The 24,849-nt window shown below is 36.4% G+C and overlaps 1 protein-coding gene across 4 annotated transcripts in view; it reads left to right on the top strand.

Annotated features, from left to right (window-relative positions):
* The window catches only part of OPHN1 (oligophrenin 1), a 555,959-nt gene that overhangs the window by 489,692 nt on the left and 41,418 nt on the right, over nt 1-24,849 (top strand). For all 4 annotated transcript variants that reach the window (XM_041741146.1, XM_041741144.1, XM_041741142.1 and 1 more), the window contains one exon: nt 9,262-9,406. In XM_041741146.1, coding sequence (XP_041597080.1) covers nt 9,262-9,406 — 145 coding nt within the window. The remainder of the gene's footprint in view (nt 1-9,261; nt 9,407-24,849) is intronic.

Genomic DNA, 24,849 nt, shown 5'->3' with positions numbered 1-24,849 from the left:
AGCCCAGCCTTATCCGGCTTCTCGGGTGCCCCTCCCCCTTGGATGCTTCTTTATTGATTTTTTCCATTTTCCTACCTTGATTGAAGCATGAACTCTTCTCACTATAGCATTCCAGCTGTTCTCTCTTTAAATCTCAGGCTGAATTCATAGGTTTTCAGGATGATTTGAAAGTTATCTAGGTAAGTTGGTGGGGACAGGTGACTTAGGGATCCTACTCTCCTGCCATCTTACCCCGCCTCCTCAATAAATAAAATCTTTAAAAAAATAATTCCAGCTTGATTTTTTATGTATAGAAGAGCCACTCCAGTTTCCAGAAGAGGGGGAAAGTAAGGGCTTATTTCCTTTCAAGTATTAGTGATAGCTTCTCCAACTTTCCATTTATGTAGCCTATTTTTCTCTCCTCTTTTAATCCTATGAAAAGGGGTAGGTAGATGGATTTATTCTGTGGTTACCCTAATGTGCTAGATGAGCATTCATGTCATATTGCCCTAAATTCCCTTTGGAATTTCAGAGAAAGTGATTTGTGTAATCAATAAATGACTTAATATATACAAATGCTTAAAACTGCTTGATATATAGTAAGCATTGTATAGGAGTTGATCATTAAAAATAGCTCTGACCCATGGCTTGAATGTGGGAAAAGTTTGTTCCACCAAAGCCATTTTGTAATCAGTCTTCTAGTCAGCAGCTGGTCCTACCATTTATGCCATTTACTGCCACTGCTGTCACTTCCTCCTTTGCAGTGATTGCATGAGATACAAAGGAGCTATTTTTGTATCCTGTGCTGTCTGGTATTTGTCCCCATCCATCCCTAGGACAGCCGAATGCACTATGAGTTTCCCATTTCTTTAGGATTTGTTTCTTCTACCTTCGAAGGGTATACTGTTATTCCTTTCTCAGAACATGGTTAGAATGTCTTTTCATGGATACTCAAGAAGTTGACAGGGAATTGAGTGGAGCAGACTGGGTTTCTTTTCTTGTACCTTTGTTAACTCCATTCATCTCTAAAAGTTTTCCCCTCATTAAAATTGGACTACCAGGGCATCTGGGTGGTTCAGTCAGTTAAATGTCTGCCTTCCACTCAGGTCATGATTCCCAGGTGTGGGATCGTGCCCTGTACTGGGCCTCCTGCTCAGCCATGAGTCTGCTTCTCCTTCTCCCTTTACCCTTCCCCCTGATCATTCTCTCTCTCTCTCTCTCCCTCCCCCATGCTCATGCTCTCTCTATATCAAATAAATAATTAAATAAAACCTTTTAAAAAATTGGACTCCCAAAAGTACATCATCCCAGTAATCATGGGCCCATCATCTCTCTTTTCTCATAAGAGAAACTATGGAAATTTTTCCAGGATTTCCTTCCTAGGGTGACTAGTTAATCTGTACTTTATAGCTCTACTTTCAAAGAGCTAATGATATCCATTAGTTAAATAAATACTTACTAAATTATTATTGTATGTATCTATAAACAAAACAAAGTTCCTTATTTCATGAATCTTATATTCTAGTTGGGTGAGACAAATGATAAACAATTTGATGTTTGCCAGGTGATAAGTGCCCTGAAGAAAAATAAAACAATGTAAGAGATTGTCATCTTAGAGAAGGTTATATTAATATAACATATGGGGGCAAAAAAGTGAATAAATTAAGGCTACAAACTATGGTGGATATCTTGGGGAAGAACTGCTTCTGGAATAATGAACAGCCAAGTGCAAAGGCCCTGAGGCAGAAATTTTTTGGCGTGTTGAACAGTTAAGAGGCCAAAGTGGCCAGGGTTGAATGAACAAACAGGACCATTTACTCCATTTCTTTTCTCAAAGGGAATAGCAGTAACACATAAGTTAAAACTCATTTAAAAAGAGATGTGAAATGAGACCTTTGGAGGGCCCACAGAACAGAGAGATGTACTGGATTCTTCCTACCACAGTAATTTCCAGTATTTCCCCCATTAAAGCCTATCTCCAAAGTTTATATCTGTAGGCCAGCTTTGGGGAAGATGTTGCAATCCATGTTGACTGTAGGGTTGTAAAAGTCATGTTTTAATTTTAGAGAGGCTACACAACAGGAAATGTCCTCTCTATTTTTCTAGACTTTTCTCATTTTAGAGAGTGTGAATTTAAGCCTAACAAGCACCTTCTCTGAGCTCTGCCTACTGGAACATTGGTAGAACTGGTCTCAAAAGGCTTCCAACCAATGCCTTAGTCTATTTGGAGGAGACAGGAACTATAGAAAGCATCCTGTCCAGGTAAACTTGGAATCTGTCATTATAAACCCTAGGAGTTGGTGAGCCTACATCCATCTTGGGGCCTGGGTAATACCTTAAAGAATAGGCTATGAGTAAGAAGCTTTGTAAATGAGAAGTGACTAATTTGTGTTACTGGAAGAGGGAAATAAAATCATTTAATCTTGCAGAGACCTTAAAGACCCAACAAGTTCACATCCCCTGATTTGTGTAGCACATAACCACTTCACTCCTTATTGTTCCAATCTCAACTTCCCTCCTGCCCCAGCTCCTTATCACCCATGTCAAGGAAATATGGGATTAAGTCCTTTTTAGGATTGCTAATAGAATAGTTATCATTTATTGAGTGATTAACATGTTGGGACTATGCTCTTTACATATATTCTCTTATTCAATAATTACAACAACCCTATGAGGTAGATGCAAAATTCAAACTGAGCCTCAAGTGTCAGTATCTAAACTATGTGTTTAAATACTTTGCCTGAGGTTGCTTAGCCAGTAAGTTGTAAAGCTCCAACACAAGTGATTATGACTCAAAGCTGACTCTAATCTCTATGCTATGCTGTCTTTTCCCAATTGCAGGTGTAGAAGGGATAAAGGAGAATAGGCTTTATTATTTAATAGGCCTTAAAGGGTATGGCAGCCAAGATTCATTTATTAATTCTGAAAACTGCCATTGAGCTCCTACCTTTTGTCTGGTGCCCTAGTAGGGCTGTTGCTTCTAAAGATGAATGAGACAAAAATATTTATTGTCAGGAAACTCATGATACTGGCAGAGAATTTGGACCATCTAACACATAGGATATAGTACACTAACTACTGTGATGAAGATACACATCAGATGCTATGGGAGCACATGGAAGGGGATCATATCTCTTTTTGAGAGTCAGAGAAGGCTTCGTACACTGGGTAATGCATGAGTTGAGTTCTGAAAATCAAAGAGGAGTGGATTAATTAAGGTACAGACTAACCTATAACAAAGAGGACCACAAATTCAGTGACATAAATAAGATAGAGAGAAGTTTACCTCTCTCATGGAGAAGTCCAGAGATAAATAGTCCAAAATTTGTGGGGCAGTTCTGCCATCTTCACCACTTGGCCTCAATCTCTGGGTCCTAGACATCGGTCTTCATTATCACCCAAAGAGAAGGGGAAAAGAGATATAATGGAACAAAGACAATTTCTTTGTTAAATCATGATCCAGAAGTTTGCATACATTATTTTCACTTGTATTCTATTATCTAAAACTTAAGTACATGGTCTTACTTAGTTGCAAGGTAGGCTAGAAAATGTAGGCATGGGTAGCAACTAAAACTTAGTGACTTCTAAGAGTAAAAGCAAGAAGAGAGGATAGATACTAAGAAGCAATTGGCAGTCTCTGCCATAAGGGGGAGAAGTGTTATAAGCACAGAGAATTCTGTATACACAAGAGTGAGAAAACATGATATGTAAAAACTATAATACCTCAGTATTGCTGTAGTATAGTATGAATGTAGAAATAGTGGAAGATGAGACTGGAGATTGAAGACAGTGGCCAGATTATGGAACACCTTTGTGCTAAGGAATTTAGAATTTATCCCAAAAATAGTGAGGTGTCACTGAAATATTTTAAGCAGAGGTGTAGCACAATTATATTTTGAATTTATGAAGGTCACTCAATCCATACTTTGGTAGACATATTAAAGGAAAAAGTGACAGGAGGCACAGAAAAACAGGAGATCATTGTAATAATATTAGGTGTATATAATGAGACATGGAACCAAGACAGTGGTAGTGAACAGAGAGGATATATTAGAGAGTTTAAGGAAGAATAATTGATAGAACTTGGTGAGTAAATGGATGTGAGCTATGAGGAAGAGGGAGGATACAAGGATAATAATGTCCATATTTCTGGCTTGAATATTAGAATTGTTTTGATTAATAAACAGTTATAAAGAAAGATTTAAGTGTATGGAATTGTTGAATCATTGTACACCTCAAACTAACATAACAGTGTATGTTAACTATACTGGAATTAAAAGTTTTAGAAAAAGAAATGGCTGAGAACTTCTCAAATCTGGGGAGAGATTTATGAAGCTCAGAAGCACTCCAGAATTTCAACCTGAAAAAATCTTCTCCAAGACATCATGTAAAACGAAAAATAAAAGAATTTTCAAAGCAGTAAGAGAGACAGAAAAAAATACTCACATATAAAGGAACCTTATAAAGCTATCAGTAGATTTCCCACAGCTGTCTTTCAGGCTAAGAGAGAGTTGGTTGATATATGCAAAATGCTGAAAGAATTAAAATGCCAACCAAGAATATTTTACCTGGAAAAGTCAGCTTTCAGAAATGAAGGAGAAATAAAACTTTACCAAACAAACAAAAGCTGAGGGAGTTCAACTCTAGACCTGCCTCACAGGAAATACTGAGAGGAGTTCTTCAAGCTGAAATGAAAGGCCTCAAATTAGTAATATAAAAATATATGAAAATATAAAATCTACTGGTAAAAGTAAGTATATACTCAAATTCAGAACACTCTAATACTGTAATATGGTGGTATGTTAACTTTGTAACCCTAATATAAATGTCAAAGTTCAAAACTGTTAAAATAACTTTAGGAACGATAATTTGTTAATAGGCACACAATATAAAAAGAGGTAAATTGTGCCATCAAAGCCAAAATATGGGAGGAGGTGTAAAATGATAGAGGTTTTGTATACAATCAAAGATAGAGTTAGCAGCTTAAAAGAGATTGTTATATTGGTATTTTTGCTTATGGAAGCCTCATGGTAACCACAAAGCAAAAATTTTAAGTAGGTACACAAAAGATAAAGAGAAAGGAATTAAAACATGCCAGTTCAGAAAATGATCACTTCACTAGAAGAAAGGCAGCAAGAGAAGAGGAAAGGAACAGCAGAATTATAAAAGAACCAGAAAACAATTATTAAGATAGAATTAGTAAATCCTTATCAATAATTATGTAAATATAAGTGGATTAAAATTTTCAATCAAAAGGCATAGAGTGCTGAATAGATTAAAAATAAGACCCAGCAATATGCTGCCTAAAAGAGATTCACTTCAGCTTTAAGGGCATGCATAGCCTCAAAATAAAGGGATGGTAAAAGATACCAAGCAAATGGAAACCAAAAGAAAGAAGGGATAGCTATACTTACATGAGACAAGTAAACTTTCAGCCAAAGACTGTAACAAGAGACAAAGAAAGTCATTATATAATAAAATAGTCTACTTTTCAAGAGGATGTAACAAGTGTAAATATATATGCACCCAACATTAGAGAGCACTGAAATATATTAAGTAAATACTAACAAATTTGAAGGGAGAGAGGCAACTAAAAATAATAGTAGGGAAATTTAATACCCCTCATACAACCATGCATGTAGATCAATCCAGACAGAAAATCGATAAAGAAATATTGGACTTGCATTATACCTCGGACAAAATGAACCTAACAGACATTTATAGCACACTGCATCCAACAGCAACGCAATACTCATTCTTCTCAAGTGCACATGGAACTTTATAAAGCATAGATCATTGCTGCTATAAACATCGGGGTGCAGGTGTCCCGGCGTTTCATTGCATCTGAATCCTTGCGGTAAATCCCCAACAGTGCAATTGCTGGGTCATAGGGCAGGTCTATTTTATAGCAGCAATGTCCACAATAGCCAAACTGTGGAAGGAGCCTCAGTGTCCATTGAAAGATGAATGGATAAAGATGTGGTTTATGTATACAATGGAATATTACCCAGCCATTAGAAACGACAAATACCCACCATTTGCTTCAGCGTGGATGGAACTGGAGGGTATTATGCTGAGTGAAATGAGTCAATTGGAGAAGGACAAACATTATATGTTCTCATTCATTTGGGGAATATAAATAATAGTGAAAGGGAATAGAAGGGAAGGGAGAAGAAATGGGCGGGAAATATCAGAAAGGGAGACAGAACATAAAGACTCCTAACTCTGGAAAACGATCTAGGGGTGGTGGAAGGGGAGGAGGGCGGGGGGTGCAGGTGAATGGGTGACGGGCAGTGAGGTGACACTTGACGGGATGAGCACTGGGTGTTATTCTGTATGTTGGTAAATTGAACACCAATAAAAAATAAATTTATTATAAAAAAATAAAATAAAGCATAGATCATATGCTAGGTTACAAAAAAAGCCTTAGCAAATGGATGAAGATTGAAGTCATACCAAGTATCTTTTCTGACTAGAATGCTATGAAACTAGGAATCAATAACAGGAGGAAAACCGGAAATTCACAAATATATGGTAATTTAACAACACACTCCTGAACAACCAATGGGTCAAGGAAGAAATCAAAAGGGAAATTTAAAAATCTTGAAACAAATCACAATGGAAAAACAGTATATCAAACTTATTGGGATGCAGCAAAAGCAGTTCTAAGAGGGAGTTTTATACTGATAAACACCAACAGTAAGACAAAAGAAAGATGACACCCACGTTGCAACCCAGCATTCTTGCTGCTGGAGCTGTCCAGCTGCCTGCATGCCCCACATCTGCATTGCCCAACACCCATAGCACTTAATTATTTTATTTTCCACTGTGCCTGTGAGAACAGGAAATCTTCTAGACACTGTGTGATCCTAGGTAATTTGTCCCTTTAATTCAATTGTGTGGTTCTTTCCTCACACATAAGTATTGATCCCTACTCATCTAAAGTCTTAAAGAGGACCTCTGCAGCTCTCCAGAGCTCTTTGTGCAGCTATCTTCTCTCTGATATTTTGCCCTGAAAAATTCTCTTTCTTGCCCTCTCCATACTTGCAACTCAGTGTCCTCAACTTAAACAGACTGATGGGCTCCTTCTGAGTTTCCCTCCATATATTATGGCTTGCAGACTATCTCCAGGTTGTAAACTGTGAATATCATGAGGCTCACCTCATTTCTTTTTCCTGTCTCTCATGGATCACTGTCTTTCATTGCCAGATTTCCAATGCCTTGAAACCCATTTTTATGTGGGTTTTTTTTCTAGTTTTTAAATTATTACTGGCAGAAGATGCAAACCTAATACTTTCTGTGCTATCTTGACTGAAAGTGGAAGTAGCTGTTACAGTCTTTTCAGAGGACAGTTTGGCCTTTTATAACAGTATTTTAAATGTGTTTTTCTTTTGACCCGGCAATTCCAGTCAGTCTTCTAGTTGCTGGAGATTTAGCAGTGAACATGATAATGTACTTCCATGTACCTTACAGTAGATTAGAGTGGCAGACACAAATACAAAAAGTAAGTAATTACAATATGCCTTGTTAGGAAGTAATAAATGCTAAGGAGAAAAAAAACTTAGGGAAGGGGGATAGGAGGCATTGCATACAGGAAGGTGTATTAAAATTTTAGATACATTCACTTAGATGGACTTACTGAGAGGATTATATTTGATTATAGCCTACTGATTAAGAGAGCAAGCTATATAGATAGATACCTGGAAGAAGAGCACTCCAGGTAGATGAAACACTCAGTGCAAAGGCCCTGGTGTGTTTGATAAATAGCAAGGGACATTCTTTAAAACTCCTATAGTGCATAAGCATATTCTCACAAAATAGTAGTTATTTAGAATACTATTACTAATGATTGTGAAACTGGATGGCCTCAAAGCTTATCTGCTTGCTACTATGTCATACTCTCTCTTTCCTATACCATGAGACATTGAGACATGTATTGCCTTGTGATTGTGCTTGCACTACATTCTATCATTGCTCAGCTTTTACACAGAGTTTCCTTGTAAGTTCTATGACTATGGAGCCTGATAAAATGTTGGTCTCTGACATTTCTCTTTGCACCAATCATTGGGGTTGATTTTATTTTTTTTATTTTTAATTTTTGATTTTATTTTTTTAAGATTTTATTTATTTAATCATGAAAGACACACACACACACACACAGAGAGAGAGAGAGAGAGAGAGAGAGAGAGAGAGAGAGGCACAGGCACAGGCAGAGGGAGAAGCAGGCTCCATGCCTGGAGCCCGACGTGGGACTCGATCCTGAGTCTCCAGGATCACGCCCTGGGCTGAAGGTGGCGCTAAACTGCTGAGCCACCTGGGCTGCCCTGGGATTGATTTTATTATCGCACTACGAAATTGTACCCTTCCTTCCTCACCATGTGTGCATCCTCTCAAAATGTGCACTCTGGCCAAAAGTTCAGTCTCTCCAGAGACAAGAAATATTTTCAAATACATATTGAGACACTATATAAAATTTGTAATCATTAGAGTTGCACGGTTGGCTCAGTTGGTTAGGCATCTGACTCTTGATGTCAACTTGGGTCTTGATCTCAGGGTTGTGAGTTCAAGACCCACGTTGGGCTCCGTGCTGGGCATGGACCCTGCTTTAAAAAAATTGTAATGATAGCTTCTCCCTCATTTGTCCAGCACTTTTTACAACGTATAACACATTTTGTTTTTGCCCTTTTTTGAATAAGTAATGCGTACATGGTATGAAATTTTGAAAGATCAAATTATATAAGAATGAGAAAGAAGTTTCTTCCATCCTTTCATCAGCCACTCATTATTCCTATCTTGAAGCAAACAATCTAACTAGTTTCTTTGGTATCCTTTCAGAAATATTGGGTGCATTTTAGTAACTATCTACACCCTACTCCTACCCATACAATGTACCTTGAGTACCCTTTTCACTTGATTCTCATCATACATTGGGAGGTATGTGGTACTCTTCCTATGTTACAGATGAGGAGTCTAAAGCTCAGAGATAGGGGGTGACTTGCCTAGGCAGTAAGTGAAAAGTCTGGGACTGATATTGCAGTTTTTGTCTGAATTCTTTCCTCCACATTGTGAAGTGCCAGGTCCTGTGTCTTAAACATGATAGGAGACTTCTAAAAACTTGCTGGTAGCTGGAGTGATTTTAAAAATCCCAATTTCTTTTGTCATACTATAATTGCTATGTCATACTCTAGATGTAGTGCTGTTGGGCACCAACTGGTAGTTAGCATTAGGAAAACAAAAACTTGATCTTTCTAATTGTTTCCTGAAAATATTCTCCTTTTACAGATCTATTCGGGTCCACCTGAGGAAAGTGCTACACCCCCAGTGCCTCCGCCTCGAGTAACAGCAAGAAGGCACAAACCAATCACAATTTCAAAGCGCTTGCTGCGGGAAAGAACGGTTTTTTATACTTCTGTGGATGAAAGTGAAGGTCAGTACTAAGATATTTCCTTAACTTCTTAATAAAATTGGAAGTGACTGAATTCCTGCAATCTCATGATAAAACTTCAATGGATGAGGAGTTGTTTCATATGAATGAGCAAAGAAAGTGGTTTCTTGAGATGGAACCTACTCCTGGTGAAGATGCTATAAAGACTATTCAAATGACAAAAAAAGGTTTTTGAATATTTCATAAACTTACTTTATTAAGCAGTAGCAGAGTTTGAGAGTATCAGCTCCAATTTTGAAAATTCTATTGTGGCTAAAATGCCATCGAACAGCATAGCATATTAAAGAGATGGCTTGTGAAACGAAAATTCAATCAATGCAGCAAACTTCATTATTGTCTTATTTTAAGAAATTGCCACAGCTAGCCCAACCTTCAGCAGCCATCAACAATATAGCCAGATCCTTTTCCAGCATAAGGATTATGACTTACTGAAATCTCAGATGATTCATAGCATTTTTAAAGCAATATTCTTTTATTTATTAAGCTTTTATTTTAATTCCAAAATAGCTTAAAGTGTTATATTAGTTTCAGATATACAATGTAGTGATTCAATACTTACATACAACACCTGGTGTTCATTACAACAAATGGACTCCTTAATTCTCATCACCCATTTTATCCATTCCCCCTATTTTATCCACTTCCCTTCTGGTAACCAAAAGTTTATTCCCTATACTTAAAAGTCTGTTACTTTCTCTCTCTCTCTCTCTCTCTCTTTTCCCCTTTACTAGATTGTTTCGTTTCTTAAATTCCACATATGAGAGAAATCATATGGTATTTGTCTTTTTCTGAGGAACTTATTTAACATAATACTTTCTAGCTCTACACATATCATTGCAAATGGTAAGATTTCATTCTTTCTTATGGATAAGTATCATTGAGATATATATATATATCACATCTTCTTTATCCATGCATATATCGAAGGACACTTGAGCTGCTTCCACAATTTTTTTTTTGTAATAATGCTTCTATAAACATAAGGATGCATGTTTCCCTTTGAATTAGTGTTTTTGTATTCTTTGGATAAATAATCAGTATAATTACTGGATCATAGGGTAGTTCTATTTTTAATTATTTGAGGAACCTCCTTACTGTATTCCACAGTGGCTGTACAAGTTTACATTCCCACCAACAGTGCACTGTATTTCCTTTTTCTGAATATCTTCTCCAATACTTGTTTCTTATATTTTTAATTTTAGCCCTTATGACAGATTTGAGGTTATATCTCATTTTTTTAATGGTGAGGTGATATCTCATTATAATTTTGATTTGCATTTCCCTGAAGATGAGTGATGTTCAGCATCTTTTCATGTGCCTATTAGCCATTTGTATGTCTTCTCTGGAGAAATGTCTGTTCCTTTTTCTGCCCATTTTTGATTGGATTATTTGGATTTTAGGTATTGAGTTATATAAGCTCTTTTTTTAAAAATTTTATTTATTTATTCATGAGAGACACACACACACAGGGGTGGGGGGCAGAGACACAGGCAGAGGGAGAAGCAGGCTCCATGCAGGGAGCCTGATGTGGAACTTGATCCCGAGACTCCAGGATCATGCCCTGGGCCGAAGGCAGGTGCTAAACCACTGAGCCACCCAGGGATCCCCTATAAGCTCTTTATATATTTTGGATACTAACCCTTAATCAGATATGTCATTTGCAAATATCTTCTCCCATTCAGCAGGTTACCTTTTAGTTTTGTTGATTGTTTCCTTTACTGTGTGGGAGCTTTTACTTTGATGTAGTACCAATAGTTTATCTTTGCTTTTGTTTCCCTTTCCTCAGGAGACATACTTACAAAAATGATGCTGTGGCTGATGTCAGAGACATTACTGCCTGTGCTCTCTTCTAGGATTTTTAGGGCTACAGTTCTCACATTTGCATCTTTAATTAATTTTGAGTTTATTTTTGTGTATGACATAAGAAAGTGGTCCAGTTTCATTCTTTTCAATGCACCTGACCAGTTTTCCCAATACCATTTGTAGAAGAGACTATCTTTTCCCCATTACATATTCTGTCCTCCTTTTTTGAAAATTGATTAATTATATATTTCTGAGTTTTCTATTCTGTTCCATTTATCTATCCATTTATTTTTGTGCCAGTACCAAATTGTTTTGACTACTCCAACTTTGTAGTATATCTTAAAGACAGGAATTGTGATACCCCATGTTTTGTTTTACTTTTTGAAGATTGCTTTGGCTATTTAGGGTCTTTTTTGGTTCCATATAAGTCTTAGGGTTGTTTTTTTTTTCCAGTTCTGTGAGAAATACCACTGGTATTTTGATAGGGATTTATTCAAATCTCTAGAAGGCTTTGGGTAGTATAGATATTTTAATAATATTTGCTCTACTCTGTGAGCATGGAATGTCTTTCCATTTCTTCATGTCATCTTTAATTTCTTTCATTAATGTTTTAGTTTTCAGAGTACAGGTTTTTCATCTCTTTGGCTAAGTTTATTCCTAGGTACTTTATTATTTTTGGTTCAATTTTTTTTTTTTTTTTTTTTTTTTTTTTTTTTTTGTGTTCTTACAAAATTACTCCATTTATTTTTCTAAAGATGCTTGCATAATAAAGAGTTAAGATGACTTACAATACTTTTAGGTGTAATTAAACATTTCTTAAAAACATTCTCCCAAACAATTTTAATATTTCCAGGTGATAACTCCATCATCTAACATTTGTATTCAAATTACTCTTTAATGATAGTGAAAACAAAGGTGAATATTAGACCCTTTCCTAGGCAAATAATCACAAATTCTGAATAATGAAGATTTTATTGTACTATTTTCCTATCCTCTGGAGAAAATGCAAGTAATATATAAAACTTTCTTCTAGTAAATAGGAATTACTTCCTATATTTTATTTTTTTTTTTTTTTTTTTAAATAGAATTGTTTTTTAATTTCTCTTTCTACTGTTTCATTACTATATAAAAATGTATTTAATTTTCTGAACATTGATTTTGTATCCTGCAACTTTATGAGTTTATTTATTGTTCTAGTAGTTTTTTTGGTAGAGTCTTCAGGTCTTTCTCTATACAGTATCATGTCATCTGCAAACAGTAAAGGTTTTACTTCTTCCTTCCCAGTTTGAATGCCATTTATTTCTTTTTCTTGTCTGATTTCTGTGGATAGAACTCCAGTACTATGTTGAAAAAAAGTGAGGAGAATGGATATCCTTGTCTTCGTCATAATCTTAGGGGAAAAGCTCTTAGTTTCTCTCCATTGAGTATGATGTTCACTGCAAGTTTTTCATATAAGACCTTTATGTTGAGTTACGTTCCCTCCAGACCTACTTTGTTGAGTTTTTTTTTTTTTTCATTAATGGATAGGTACTTTGTTAAATGTCTTTTTTGCATCAATTGAAATGATCATGTTTTTTGTCCTTTCCCCTATTGATGTGATGTATCACATTGATTAATTTGCTAATATGGAACCACCCTTACATTCTTGGAATAAATTCCCCCTTGATTGTGGGTGAATTAATATTTTAAAGTTATCGTTATACTTGATTTGCTAGTATTTTGTTGAGAGTTTTTGCATCTATGTTCAACAGAGATAGCAGTTTGTGCTTTTTTTAATCTTTTGTGCTTTTTATCTTTTTTTGTGTTGTCTTTGTCTGGTTTTGGTATCAAGGTAATGCTGACCTCATAGAATGAATTTGGGAGTTTTCCTTCCTTTTCAAATTTTGGAATATTTGGAGATGAATAGGTATCAAATCTTCTTGAAATTTCTGGTAGAATTTGGCTGTGAAGCTGTCTTGTCCTAGACTTCTGTTTTTTGGGGAGGTTTTGATTACTGAATTCAATTTATTTGGTGGTTATTGGTCTATTCTTTTCTATTTCTTCTTGCTCCAGTTTTGATAGGTTATATGATTCTAGGAATTTATCCATTTCTTCTAGGTTGTCTACTTTATTGGCATATAGTTTCTCATATTTTCTTACATTTGGTTGTATTTTTGTGGTGGTAGTTGCTATTTCTGCTCTCTCATTTGTGATTTTATTTGAATAATTTCTCTTTTCTTCTGGTGAGTGAGGCTAGAGGTTTATCAATTGTTTATCTTCTCAAAGAAACAGGTCCTGGTTTTGTTGATCTGTTCTATAAGGGTTTTTGTTTTATTTTGTTTTAGTTTCTATATATTTTTTTCTACTCTATTTATTATTTTCCTCCTTCTGCTTGGGTTTTGGATTTGTTTTGTTTTTTTTCTAGCTTCTTTGTGTGTAAAATTAGGTCATTTATTTGACATTTTTTTCTTGCTTCTAGAGATAGTCTGTATTGCTATAAACTTCCCTCTTAGAACTGCTTTTGCTGCATCCCAATGGATTTTGGACTATTTTGTTTTCTTTTTCATTTTGTTTCCATGTAATTGTTTATTTCTTCTTTGATCGATTGGTTGACCCATTCATTGTTTAGTAGCATGTGTTTGTGCTTTTTCCAGATTTTTTCTTGTGATTGATTCATAGTTTCATAGCATGGTGGTCAGAAAATATGCATGGTATTACTTTAATCTTTTTTAATTTGTTGAGACTTGCCTTATGGAATAATATATGATATATTCTGGAGAATGTGTCACATGTACTTGAAAAGAATGTATATTCTGCTGTTTCAGGATGGAATGTTCTGAATATAACTGCTAAATCCATCTGGACCAATGTAGCATTCAAAGCAACTATTTCCTTATTGTTTTCTGATTGGATAATCCATCCATTGATAGAAGTGTGGTGTTAAGGTCCCCTACTATTACTGTATTACTATCAATTTGTTCCTTTCTTTGTTATTAACTGTTTTATGTATTTGGTAACAACATGTTGGGTGCATAAACATTTACAGCTGTTATATCCTCTTGTTGGATTTTCCCCTGTATTATTATATACTGTCCTTCTTTATCTCATGTTACAGTCTTTGTTTTAAAGCCTATTTTTCCCAAGTCCCAGGATATAAAATTGACACACAGAAGTCAGTTCCATTTCTATACAGTAACAATGACACAGCAGAAAAAGAAATCAAGGAGTTGATCTCATTTACAATCACATCAAAAACCATAAGATTCTTGTGAATAAGCCTAACTAAAGAGGTAAATGATCTATATTCTGAAAACTATAGAACACTTATGAAAGAAATTGAAGAAGACACAATAAAGTGGAAAAACCTTCCATACTCTTGGACTGGAAGAACAAATATTGTTAAAATGTCTATGCTACCCAAAGCAGTCTACGCATTCAATACAATTCCTATCAAAATGCCATCAACATTTTTCACAGCGCTGGAACAAACAATTCTAAAATTTGTACAGAATCAGGAAAGACCTTGAATAGCCAAAAGAATGTTGAAAAAGAACCAAAGCTAGAGGCATCACAATTCCAGACTTCAAGCTGTATTACAAAGCTGTAATCATCAGGGCACCTGGGAGGCTCAGTTGATGAGTGTTTGCCTTTGGCTTAGGTCATGATCCCAGGGTCCTGGGATCGAGTCCCACATTAGGCTCCCTGTGGGGAGCCTGCTTCTCCCTCTGCCTATGTATCTGCCTCTCTCTCTGTCTCTCATGAATAAATAAATAGAAATCTTTTTTTTTAAATCTATAATCATCCGGACAGCATGGTACTGGCACAAAAACAGACACATTCATCAATGGAAATGGAGAACCCAGAAGTGGACCCTCAACTCTATGGTCAACTAATCTTTGACAAAAGAATATCCAATGGAAAAAAGACATTCTCTTCAACAAATGGTGTTAGGAAAATTGGACAGTCATGTGCAGAAAAATGAAACTGGACCAGTTTCTTACACCATACAGAAAAGTAAACTCAAAATGAATAAAAGACCTAAATGTGAGACAGGAATCCATCAAAATCCTAGAGGAGAACACAGAAAACTCTGGAACCTCAGCCACAGCAACTTTTAGACATGTCTCTGAAGGCAAGGGAAACAAAAGCAAAAATGAATTATTGGGACTTCATCAAGATTAAAAAGAAAAAACTTTTGCACAGCAAAGGAAACAGTCAACAAAACTAAATGGAAACCTATGGAATGGGAGAAGGTATTCACAAATGACATATCAGATAGAGGGTTAGTATCCAAAACATAAAGAACTTATACCATTCAACACTCAAAAAACGAGTAATCCAATTTAAAAAATGGGCAGAAGACAAGAACAGACATTTCTCTAAAGAAAACTTACAAGTAGTTAACAGACACATGAAAGAATTCTCAACATCACTCAGCATCAGGAAATACAAACCAAAACTACAATGAGATATCACCTCACACCAGTCAGATGGACAAAAATTAACAACTCAGGAAACAATAGATGTTGATGAAGATGCAGAGAATGGGAACCCTCTTATACTGTTGGTGGGAATGTAAATTAGTGCAGGCAATCTGGAAAACAGTATAGGAATTCCTCAAAAGTTAAAAATAGAACTATCCTATGACCCAACAAGTACACTACCAGATATTTTTCCAAAGGATACAGACTTAGTGATTTGAAGAGGCAAATGTTTATAGCAGCAGTATCCACAATGGCCAAAATATGGAAAGAGCTCAGATGTCCATTTAATAAATGAATGGATAAAAAGATGTGGTATGTACACACACACACACACACACACACACACACACACACACAATGGAATATTATTCAGCAATCAGAAAGAATAAAATTTTGCCATTTGCAATGACAGGGATAGAACTTGAAGGTATTATGCTAAGCAAAATAAGTCATTCAAAGAAAGACAAATACCATATGATTTCACTCATATGTGGAATTTAAGAAACAAAACATATGAACAAAGGAGAGGGAAAGGAAAAATAAAATAAGATAAATACAGAAGGTAAGGCAAAGCATAAGAGACTCATAACTATAGGAAACAAAGTGAGGATTTTTGGGAGGTGAGTCAAGGGATAGGGTAATTGGGTGATGGGCACTGGAGAGGGCACTTGATGAGATGAGCACTAGGTGTTATACTACATGTTGGCAAGTTGAATTTAAATTAAAAATGTAAAAAAATTATGAGACAAACAAAAATGGAAACACACTGTACCAAAACTTATGCAGTGTAGTAAAAGCTGTTCTAAGAAGAAAGTTTATGGTGTTAAATACCTACATTAAGGAAAAAAAAGATCAGAAATAAACAACCTAACTTTACATATTAAGGAACTAGAAAAAAAACAGAATAAGGCCAAAGTTAGCAGAAAGAAAGAAAAAGTGTCACTGTGGAAATAAAGAAAATAAAGACTAAAAAACAATAGAAAAAATCAAAGAAATTGAGTGTTTTTTAAAACAAACAAATAAAATTGAAATGTATTAGACTAGGGAATAAAAGAGAGAAGACTCAAATAATATAAATGAAAGAGGAGGCATTATAACTGATAACAGGGGATCATAGAGACAACTGTGAACAATTAAATGCCAACAAATTGAATAACCCAGAATAAATGGGTAAAATTCTAGAAATATATAAGCTATCAAGACTGAACTATAAAGAAATAGAAAATCTAAACAGACCAATACTGAGTAAGGAGATGGAATCAGCAATTGAAAACCTCCCAACCAATAAAAGCTTCACAGCCTAATGTCTTCACTGAAGAATTCTACCAAACATTAATGAAGAATACCAATCCTTCTTAAATTCTTCCAAAAACTTCAAGAAGAGGGAGCAATCATATCCCATTTTTTTAAAAAAGATTTTATTTATTTATTTATTTATTTATTTATTTATTTATTTATTTATGAGAGACAGACAGAGAGAGAGAGAGAGAGGCAGAGACACAGGTAGAGGGAGAAGCAGGCTCCATGCAGGGAACCCGACATGGGACTCCATCCTGGGTCTCCAGGATCACGCCCTGGGCTGAAGGCAGCGCTAAACCACTGAGCCACCGGGGCTGCCCATATCTCATTTTATGAGGCCAGCATTACCTTGATACCAAGCCAAACAAGGAAAATTGGTAGGCCATTATCCCTGATGAATATAAATGCAAAAATCCTCAACATAATACTAGAAAACTGAATTCAACAGCAGATTAAAACAATCTTACACCATGATCAAGTGGGATTTATCTCTGGGATGGATAAAAGTATGGTTCAATATAAATAAAACAATAAATGTGACACATCATATTGATAGAATTAAGGATAAAAATTATATGATCATTTCAGTAGATACAGAAAAAGCATATTTATCAATAGTATTTCATAACAGTTCTCAATAAATTAGGTACAGAAGGAATGTACTTCAATATCATAAAGGCCATATATGACAAACCCACAGCTAACATTATACTCAAAGATGAAAAGCTGAAAACTTTTCTTCTAAGATCAGGAACAGGGATGTCCCCTGTCTCCACTTTTATTCAGCATAATACCGTAGTCCTAGGCAGAGAAGTTAGCCAAGAAAAGGAAAAAAGAAAAGCATCCAAGTTAGAAAGGAAGAAGTAAAATTAGACAATTTGTTTGTAGATGATATGATCTTATATAGGAAAAACTCTAGGGATGTCTAGGTGGCTCAGTCATTGAAGCATCTACCTTCTGGGTCAGGTCATGATCACTGGATCTTGGGACAGAGCTCCATGTTGGGCTCTCTGCTCAGTGGGGAACCTGCTTCTTCCTCTCTCTTTGCTGCTCCCCCTACTTGTGTTCTCTTGTGACTCTCTCTCTCAAATAAATAGATAAATAATTTTTTATTTTTTTTTGTTTTTTTTTTTAGATAAATAATTTTTAAAAAAAGAAAAGAAAAGCTCTAAAGACTCCACCAAAAGACTGTTAGAACTAATAAGCAAATTCAGCAAAGTTCAGAATACAAAATCAACTTTGGTTATATACTAACAGTGAACTATCACCAAAAAAAGAAATTGAGAAAACCATCCCATTTACAGTAGCATCAAAAAATGCTTAGGGATAAATTTATCCAAGGAACTAAAGACCTGTGCACTGAAAATTAGAAGGCATTGCTGAAAGAAATTGAGAAAAACATAAGTGGAAAGATATTCCATGTTCATGTATTGGAAGAATTAATATTGTTAAAATGTCCATACTACCCATAGCTATCTACAAATGCAATGCAATTCTATGTATTTGAGTTTTCCAGATTCCACATATGAATGAAATCATGCAGTTTTTTTCTTTCTGTGTCTGCCTTACTACCCTTAGTATAATGTCTTCTAGGGTTATCCATATCATTGCAAATGGCAGGATAGCTTTCTTTTTTAAGGCTGAATAATATTCATATGTGTGTGTGTGTGTGTGTGTGTGTGTATCACATTTTGTTTATTCATTCATCTGTTACAGATACTTAGGTTGTTTCTATATCTTGTTATCTTTTCAATTTTTGCCATCATTAGTGGATGTGAATAGATATTCCTTTAATTCTTATCACTTCTCACTTGAGGTACATAAATTGAGATCCATTTCATAGTGAAATCATTGGATGCTCAGAGAGGGTAAGTAGTTTGCTCAATCCACATAGTTTCTCAATGACAGAGCAGTAACTTGCATCCATCTCATTCCAGAACTCAGTTGTCTATGATATGGTATCTAAACACTCTTCTGAGAAGCAATCAATCCTACTCACCACTGTTCTTTACTAGTAGCATTTCATTATTTTACCCCCAAACCTCTTATTCCCCTCATATAGAGTACTTCAGTGAGTCTTTTCACCGTCATGGACTCCTTCCTGCTCACATGTCTAAGCACTGTCCATTCCACTCTTCAACATCCCTTGAATCTGTCTCTCTTTGCTGCTGCTATTCTAATTTAGATCCTTGTCATCAGAAATCTCCTATCTGGTCTCCCTACCTCTAGTCTCTCTAGTCATTTTTAATAATGAACCTAAAGTGATATTCTAAAAATACATGTGATAATGCCACTTCTCTATCAAAAAAAAGGGGGGGGGGAACCCTGGGTGGCGCAGCGGTTTGGCGCCTGCCTTTGGCCCAGGGCAAGATCCTGGAGACCCAGGATCGAATCCCACATCGGGCTCCCGGTGCATGGAGCCTGCTTCTCCCTCTGCCTGTGTCTCTGCCTCTCTCTCTCTGTGACTATCATAAATAAATAAAAATTAAAAAAAGGGGGGGCATAGTCCTATTCCTCTCTGCCTCTCTCTCTCTCTGTGACTATCATAAATAAATAAAAATTTTTAAAAAAAGGGGGGGGGCATAGTCCTATTCCTGAACATGGCATTCATACAGCCCCAAGCCCCCTGGACAACCTCATCTCCAACTACCCACAGTTTTCATCTAAAATTGGTTCTTGTGCTCAAACCACACAAAACTTTATTATTTTACATTTTCTTGGGTGAACTAGGAGATTTCACTCCTTCAAATTGTTCTGTCTGAAATTCCATTTCCCCCCTTTTTTACCTATTATAATCCTTCAAGGCCCAGCTCAAATGTTACCTCTTTTACGTAATCTTCAGCCCGTCTGGACAGAATTATCACTGTCCTCCTCATAGCACTTATTTTCATGATTCTACTTTCATTGGAATTGATGTATTTCTCCTGCTGCACTAAAATGTTACATCTCAAAACTTCTCCCTATAACTTACCCACACATAGGAGAGAGGCTTCCAGTTGGCTACTTGCCTATTTGTGAGGTCTACTTGTCAATCCTGATTAATTCTCAGTTTTCTGCAGTTTCTGAAGCTGGTCTATATGTTTTCTTGTGGAAATGGATGGCTGGTTAAAAAAAGAGAATGATACTAAATTTTTGTTACCTGATAGGAAGAATAAACTCTCTCTTCAGAAAGTGTGGACTCTGGAAACAGATTTTAAACTTTGAAAATTGGCTCTGTCATATTAGTTTTGTGACATTGAGCATCCCAGTGCCTTAAACTCCTTATCTATAAAATGGGGCTAATAAGAATTCACTACTTTATAAAGTAATTTTGAAGATAACGGTGAGGTAATCCATGTGAAGTATTTACAGCAGGGCCAGACACAGAGAAAGTACTCAAATAATAATATCTGTTACCATTATCATCACTGTCATTATTATCATTACTGTTTTATCATTTTGTCAATAATAATTCAGCATATTCCAGAACCTAGAAATAGTTTCCATTGGCAGAGGAAAAAGTCCATTCCAAAGTCACGGTTGCTGCTGTCATTCCATTCCCTATTTCCTTGAGTCAGGAAAATATCCTTTCCCATGTGGAAGTTAGTGGCCTCTCTGAGACTGTTTATGTGGATTATCTTTATGAGATTGGACTTCCTTTACTGTATTGAGATGATTACAATGCTGTTATGGTCTGCGGGGCATAGCTAACCCCTGTGGTGTCTTTTAAAGTAGGGCAGGGATGAAATTTCCTAGGGTCTTTCTCCTAGAAGAAAGTATTCAAATAGAAACATGTAACTGAGATGTTGGGCCTAAAGCACGTAAGAGAAGAAATTCATGTCACTGTTCACTTCATTGTTCTGAAAGGGTAAATATGCTTAAGGTTACTCCTAAATGCTGGAGGTTTACAGGTGGCCTCTGCCTTAAGGCATATCCTGGAAGCACATGATCTAGTTAAATGGCTTTTTTGTGCTTATTCCCCTACTATTGTTTGTCAGCCTTTGGTAAATTTTGTTTGAATGGTCTAGTCTGATGGCGTTTGTGCTAGGGATAATACAAGCAGGGCTATATATCTACCTTGGTACAGAGTAGGGAAACTACAGAAGGAATCTTTTTGGCCCTTATCCCTATAATGGTGGCAGCAGTGATTGGTGACAGGTTCTCAAGGAGAAGAAAGCTCTCTGGGGGAAAAATGCTTTACAGCAAGACATAGCCCTTCCTTCTCACATAAAAACTCTTGCCTCACTACCCTCTTAGAGCATAATAGCATAAATGACAACTAACAATTATATTATAGAGTTATTTATTATGTCTCAGGCATTGAAATAAGTATACCATCTTATGTAACCCTCACTACCACCTCGTGAAGTAGGTACTATTATTATTCTCATTTTACTGAGGAGAAAACTTGAGGTATAGAGACATTATGAACTTGCTCAAGGTCCTAGAGTAGATAAGAAACAGAACTGAGGGGATCCCTGGGTGGCTCAGCAGTTTGGCACCTGCCTTCAGCCCAGGGCGTGATACTGGAGTCCCGGGATCAAGTCCCACGTCAGACTCCTTGCATGGAGCCTGATTCTTCCTCTGCCTGTGTCTCTGCCTCTCTCTCTCTCTCTCTTTCTCTCTCTGTCTCTCATGAATGAATGAATAAAATCTTTTTTTAAAAATAAAATAAACAGAACTGAAATTCAGATCTGGCTACCTGACTCCAAAGCCTGCATTTCTTTTAACATTTTACTATGAAGAGTTTCAAACATAACCAAAGTTTTAATGAAAAAAAGTATAGCAGGACTTTTTTAAACCAATATTACAATGCCATCATCATATCTGAAAGAAAACAAACCAATAATAATTTCTTTTTTTCTTTTTTTGTATATTTTTTATAGGAGTTCAATTTGCCAACATATACTGTAACACCTAGTGCTCATCCCATCAAGTGCTCCCCCTCAGTACCCATCACCCAGTCACCCCAGCCGCCCCCCCACCCACCTCCCCTTCCACTACCCCTTTTTCATTTCCCAGAGTTAGGTGTCTCTCATGTTCTGTCATCCTCTCTGATATTTCCCACTCATTTTCTCTCCTTTCCCCTTTATTCCCTTTCACTATTTTTTATATTCCCCAAATGAATGAGACCATATAATGTTTGTCCTTCTCTGATTGACTTACTTCACTCAGCATAATACCCACCAGTTCCATCCACGTTGAAGCAAATGGTGGGTGTTTGTGGTTACTAATGGCTGAGTAATATTCCATTGTATACATATACCACATCTTCTTTATCCATTCAACTTCCGATGGACACCGAGGCTCCTTCCATAGTTTGGCTATTGTGGACATTGCTGCTATAAACATTGTGGTGCAGGTGTTCCAGCATTTCACTGCATTTGTATCTTTGGGGTAAATCCCCAGCAGTGCAATTGCTGGGTCATAGGGCATATCTATTTTTAACTCTTTGAGGAACCTCCACAACATTTTCCAGAGTGGCTGCACCAGTTCACATTCCCACCAACAGTGCAAGAGGATTCCTTCTCCTTTCTCCACATCGTCTCCAACATTTGTTGTTTCCTGTCTTGTTAATTTTCCCCATTCTCACTGGTGTGAGGTGGTATCTCATTGTGCTTTTGATTTGTATTTCCCTGATAGCAAGTGATGCAGAACATTTTCTCATGTGCTTGTTGGCCATGTCTATGTCTTCCTCTATGAAATTTCTGTTCATGTCTTTTGCCCATTTCATGATTGGATTGTTTGTTTCTTTGCTGTTGAGTTTCATAAGTTCTTTATAGATCTTAGATACTAGAACTTATGAAACTCAACAGCAAAGAACATTATCTAGTCACTGTTCATTCTCCTGTCATTTTTTTTTAAAAAAATTCAGGATCCAAATAAGATATATGCATTACAACTGCTCGACATGTTTCTCAAGTCTCATTTAGCCAACTAGAACCACTATTCTTAACCTCCGCACTCTAATCTATGTTTTCTATTATGAAGAAAGGTGACAGTTTCCTTACAGCAGGAGTTCTCAATCAGGAGCTAACATTTTTAAGGGACTCTGAATCTCTTAAAATTAGTTTTAATTTTTTTCATATATTTGTATAGTAAATTTGTCTAGGGAGAGTATCCTTGGCTCTCATTAGAGTCTCAAAGCTTTAAGTAAGAATCAGAACTGAAAAACAAGAATAATTGTCACAAGAAATTGTGGACCACAAAAGCTAAGGGAAGAACATAAACTAGCTAGTTGGAGGTTTCTTTTTTTGTTTTTTTTTTAATTAATTTTTATTGGTGTTCAATTTACCAACATACAGAAAAACACCCAGTGCTCATCCCATCAAGTGTCCACCTCAGTGCCCGTCACCCATTCCCCTCCAACATCCGCCCTCCTCCCCTTCCACCACCCCTAGTTGGTTTCCCTGAGTTAGGAGTCTTTATGTTCTGTCTCCCTTCCTGATATTTCACAACATTTCTTCTCCCTTCCTTTATATTCCCTTTCACTATTATTTATATTCCCCAAATGAATGAGAACATACACTGTTTGTCCTTCTCCGATTGACTTATTTCACTCAGCATAATACCCTCGAGTTCCATCCACGTTGAAGCAAATGGTGGGTATTTGTCGTTTCTAATTGCTGAGTACTATTCCATTGTATACATAAACCACATCTTCTTTATCCATTCAATTTCGATGGACACCGAGGCTCCTTCCACAGTTTGGCTATTGTGGCCATTGCTGATAGAAAAATCGGGGTGCAGGTGTCCCGACGTTTCATTGCATCTGAATCTATGGGGTAAATCCCCAACAGTGCAATTGCTGGGTCGTAGGGCAGGTCTATTTTTCACTCTTTGAGGAACCTCCACACAGTTTTCCAGAGTGGCTGCACCAGTTCACATTCCCACCAACAGTGCAAGAGGGTTCCCTTTTCTCCACATCCTCTCCAACATTTGTTGTTTCCTGCCTTGTTAATTTTCCCCATTCTCACTGGCATGAGGTGGTATCTCATTGTGGTTTTGATTTGTATTTCCCTGATGGCAAGTGATGCAGAGCATTTTCTCACGTGCATGTTGCCCATGTCTATGTCTTCCTCTGTGAGATTTCTCTTCATGTCTTTTGCCCATTTCATGATTGGATTGTTTGTTTCCTTGGTGTTGAGTTTAATAAGTTCTTTATAGATTTTGGAAACTAGCCCTTTATCTGATATGTCGTTTCCAAATATCTTCTCCCATTCTGTAGGTTGTCTTTTAGTTTTGTTGACTGTATCCTTTGCTGTGCAAAAGCTTCTTATCTTGATGAAGTCCCAATAGTTCATTTTTGCTTTTGTTTCTTTTGCCTTTGTGGATGTATCTTGCAAGAAGTTACTGTGGCCGAGTTCAAAAAGGGTGTTGCATGTGTTCTCTTCTATGATTTTGATGGACTTTTGTCTCACATTTAGATCTCTCATCCATTTTGAGTTTATCTTTGTGTATGGTGAAAGAGAGTGGTCCAGTTTCATTCTTCTGCATGTGGATGTCCAATTTTCCCAACACCATTTATTGAAGAGATGGTCTTTCTTCCAATGGATAGTCTTTCCTCCTTTATCGAATATTAGATGACCATACATTTCAGGGTCCACTTCTGGGTTCTCTATTCTGTTCCATTGATCTATGTGTCTGTTTTTGTGCCAGTACCACACTGTCTTGATGACCACAGCTTTGTAGTACAACCTGAAATCTGGCATTGTGATGCCCCCAGCTATGGTTTTCTTTTTTAAAATTCCCCTGGCTATTCGGGGTCTTTTCTGATTCCACACAAATCTTAAAATAATTTGTTCTAACTCTCTGAAGAAAGTCCATGGTATTTTGATAGGGATTGCATTAAACGTGTAAATTGCCCTGGGTAACATTGAC

Source organism: Vulpes lagopus, chromosome X (genome assembly GCF_018345385.1).
Source record: "Vulpes lagopus strain Blue_001 chromosome X, ASM1834538v1, whole genome shotgun sequence".
Lineage (NCBI taxonomy): Eukaryota > Metazoa > Chordata > Mammalia > Carnivora > Canidae > Vulpes > Vulpes lagopus.
This window is presented reverse-complemented; position numbering and strand designations above follow the sequence as displayed.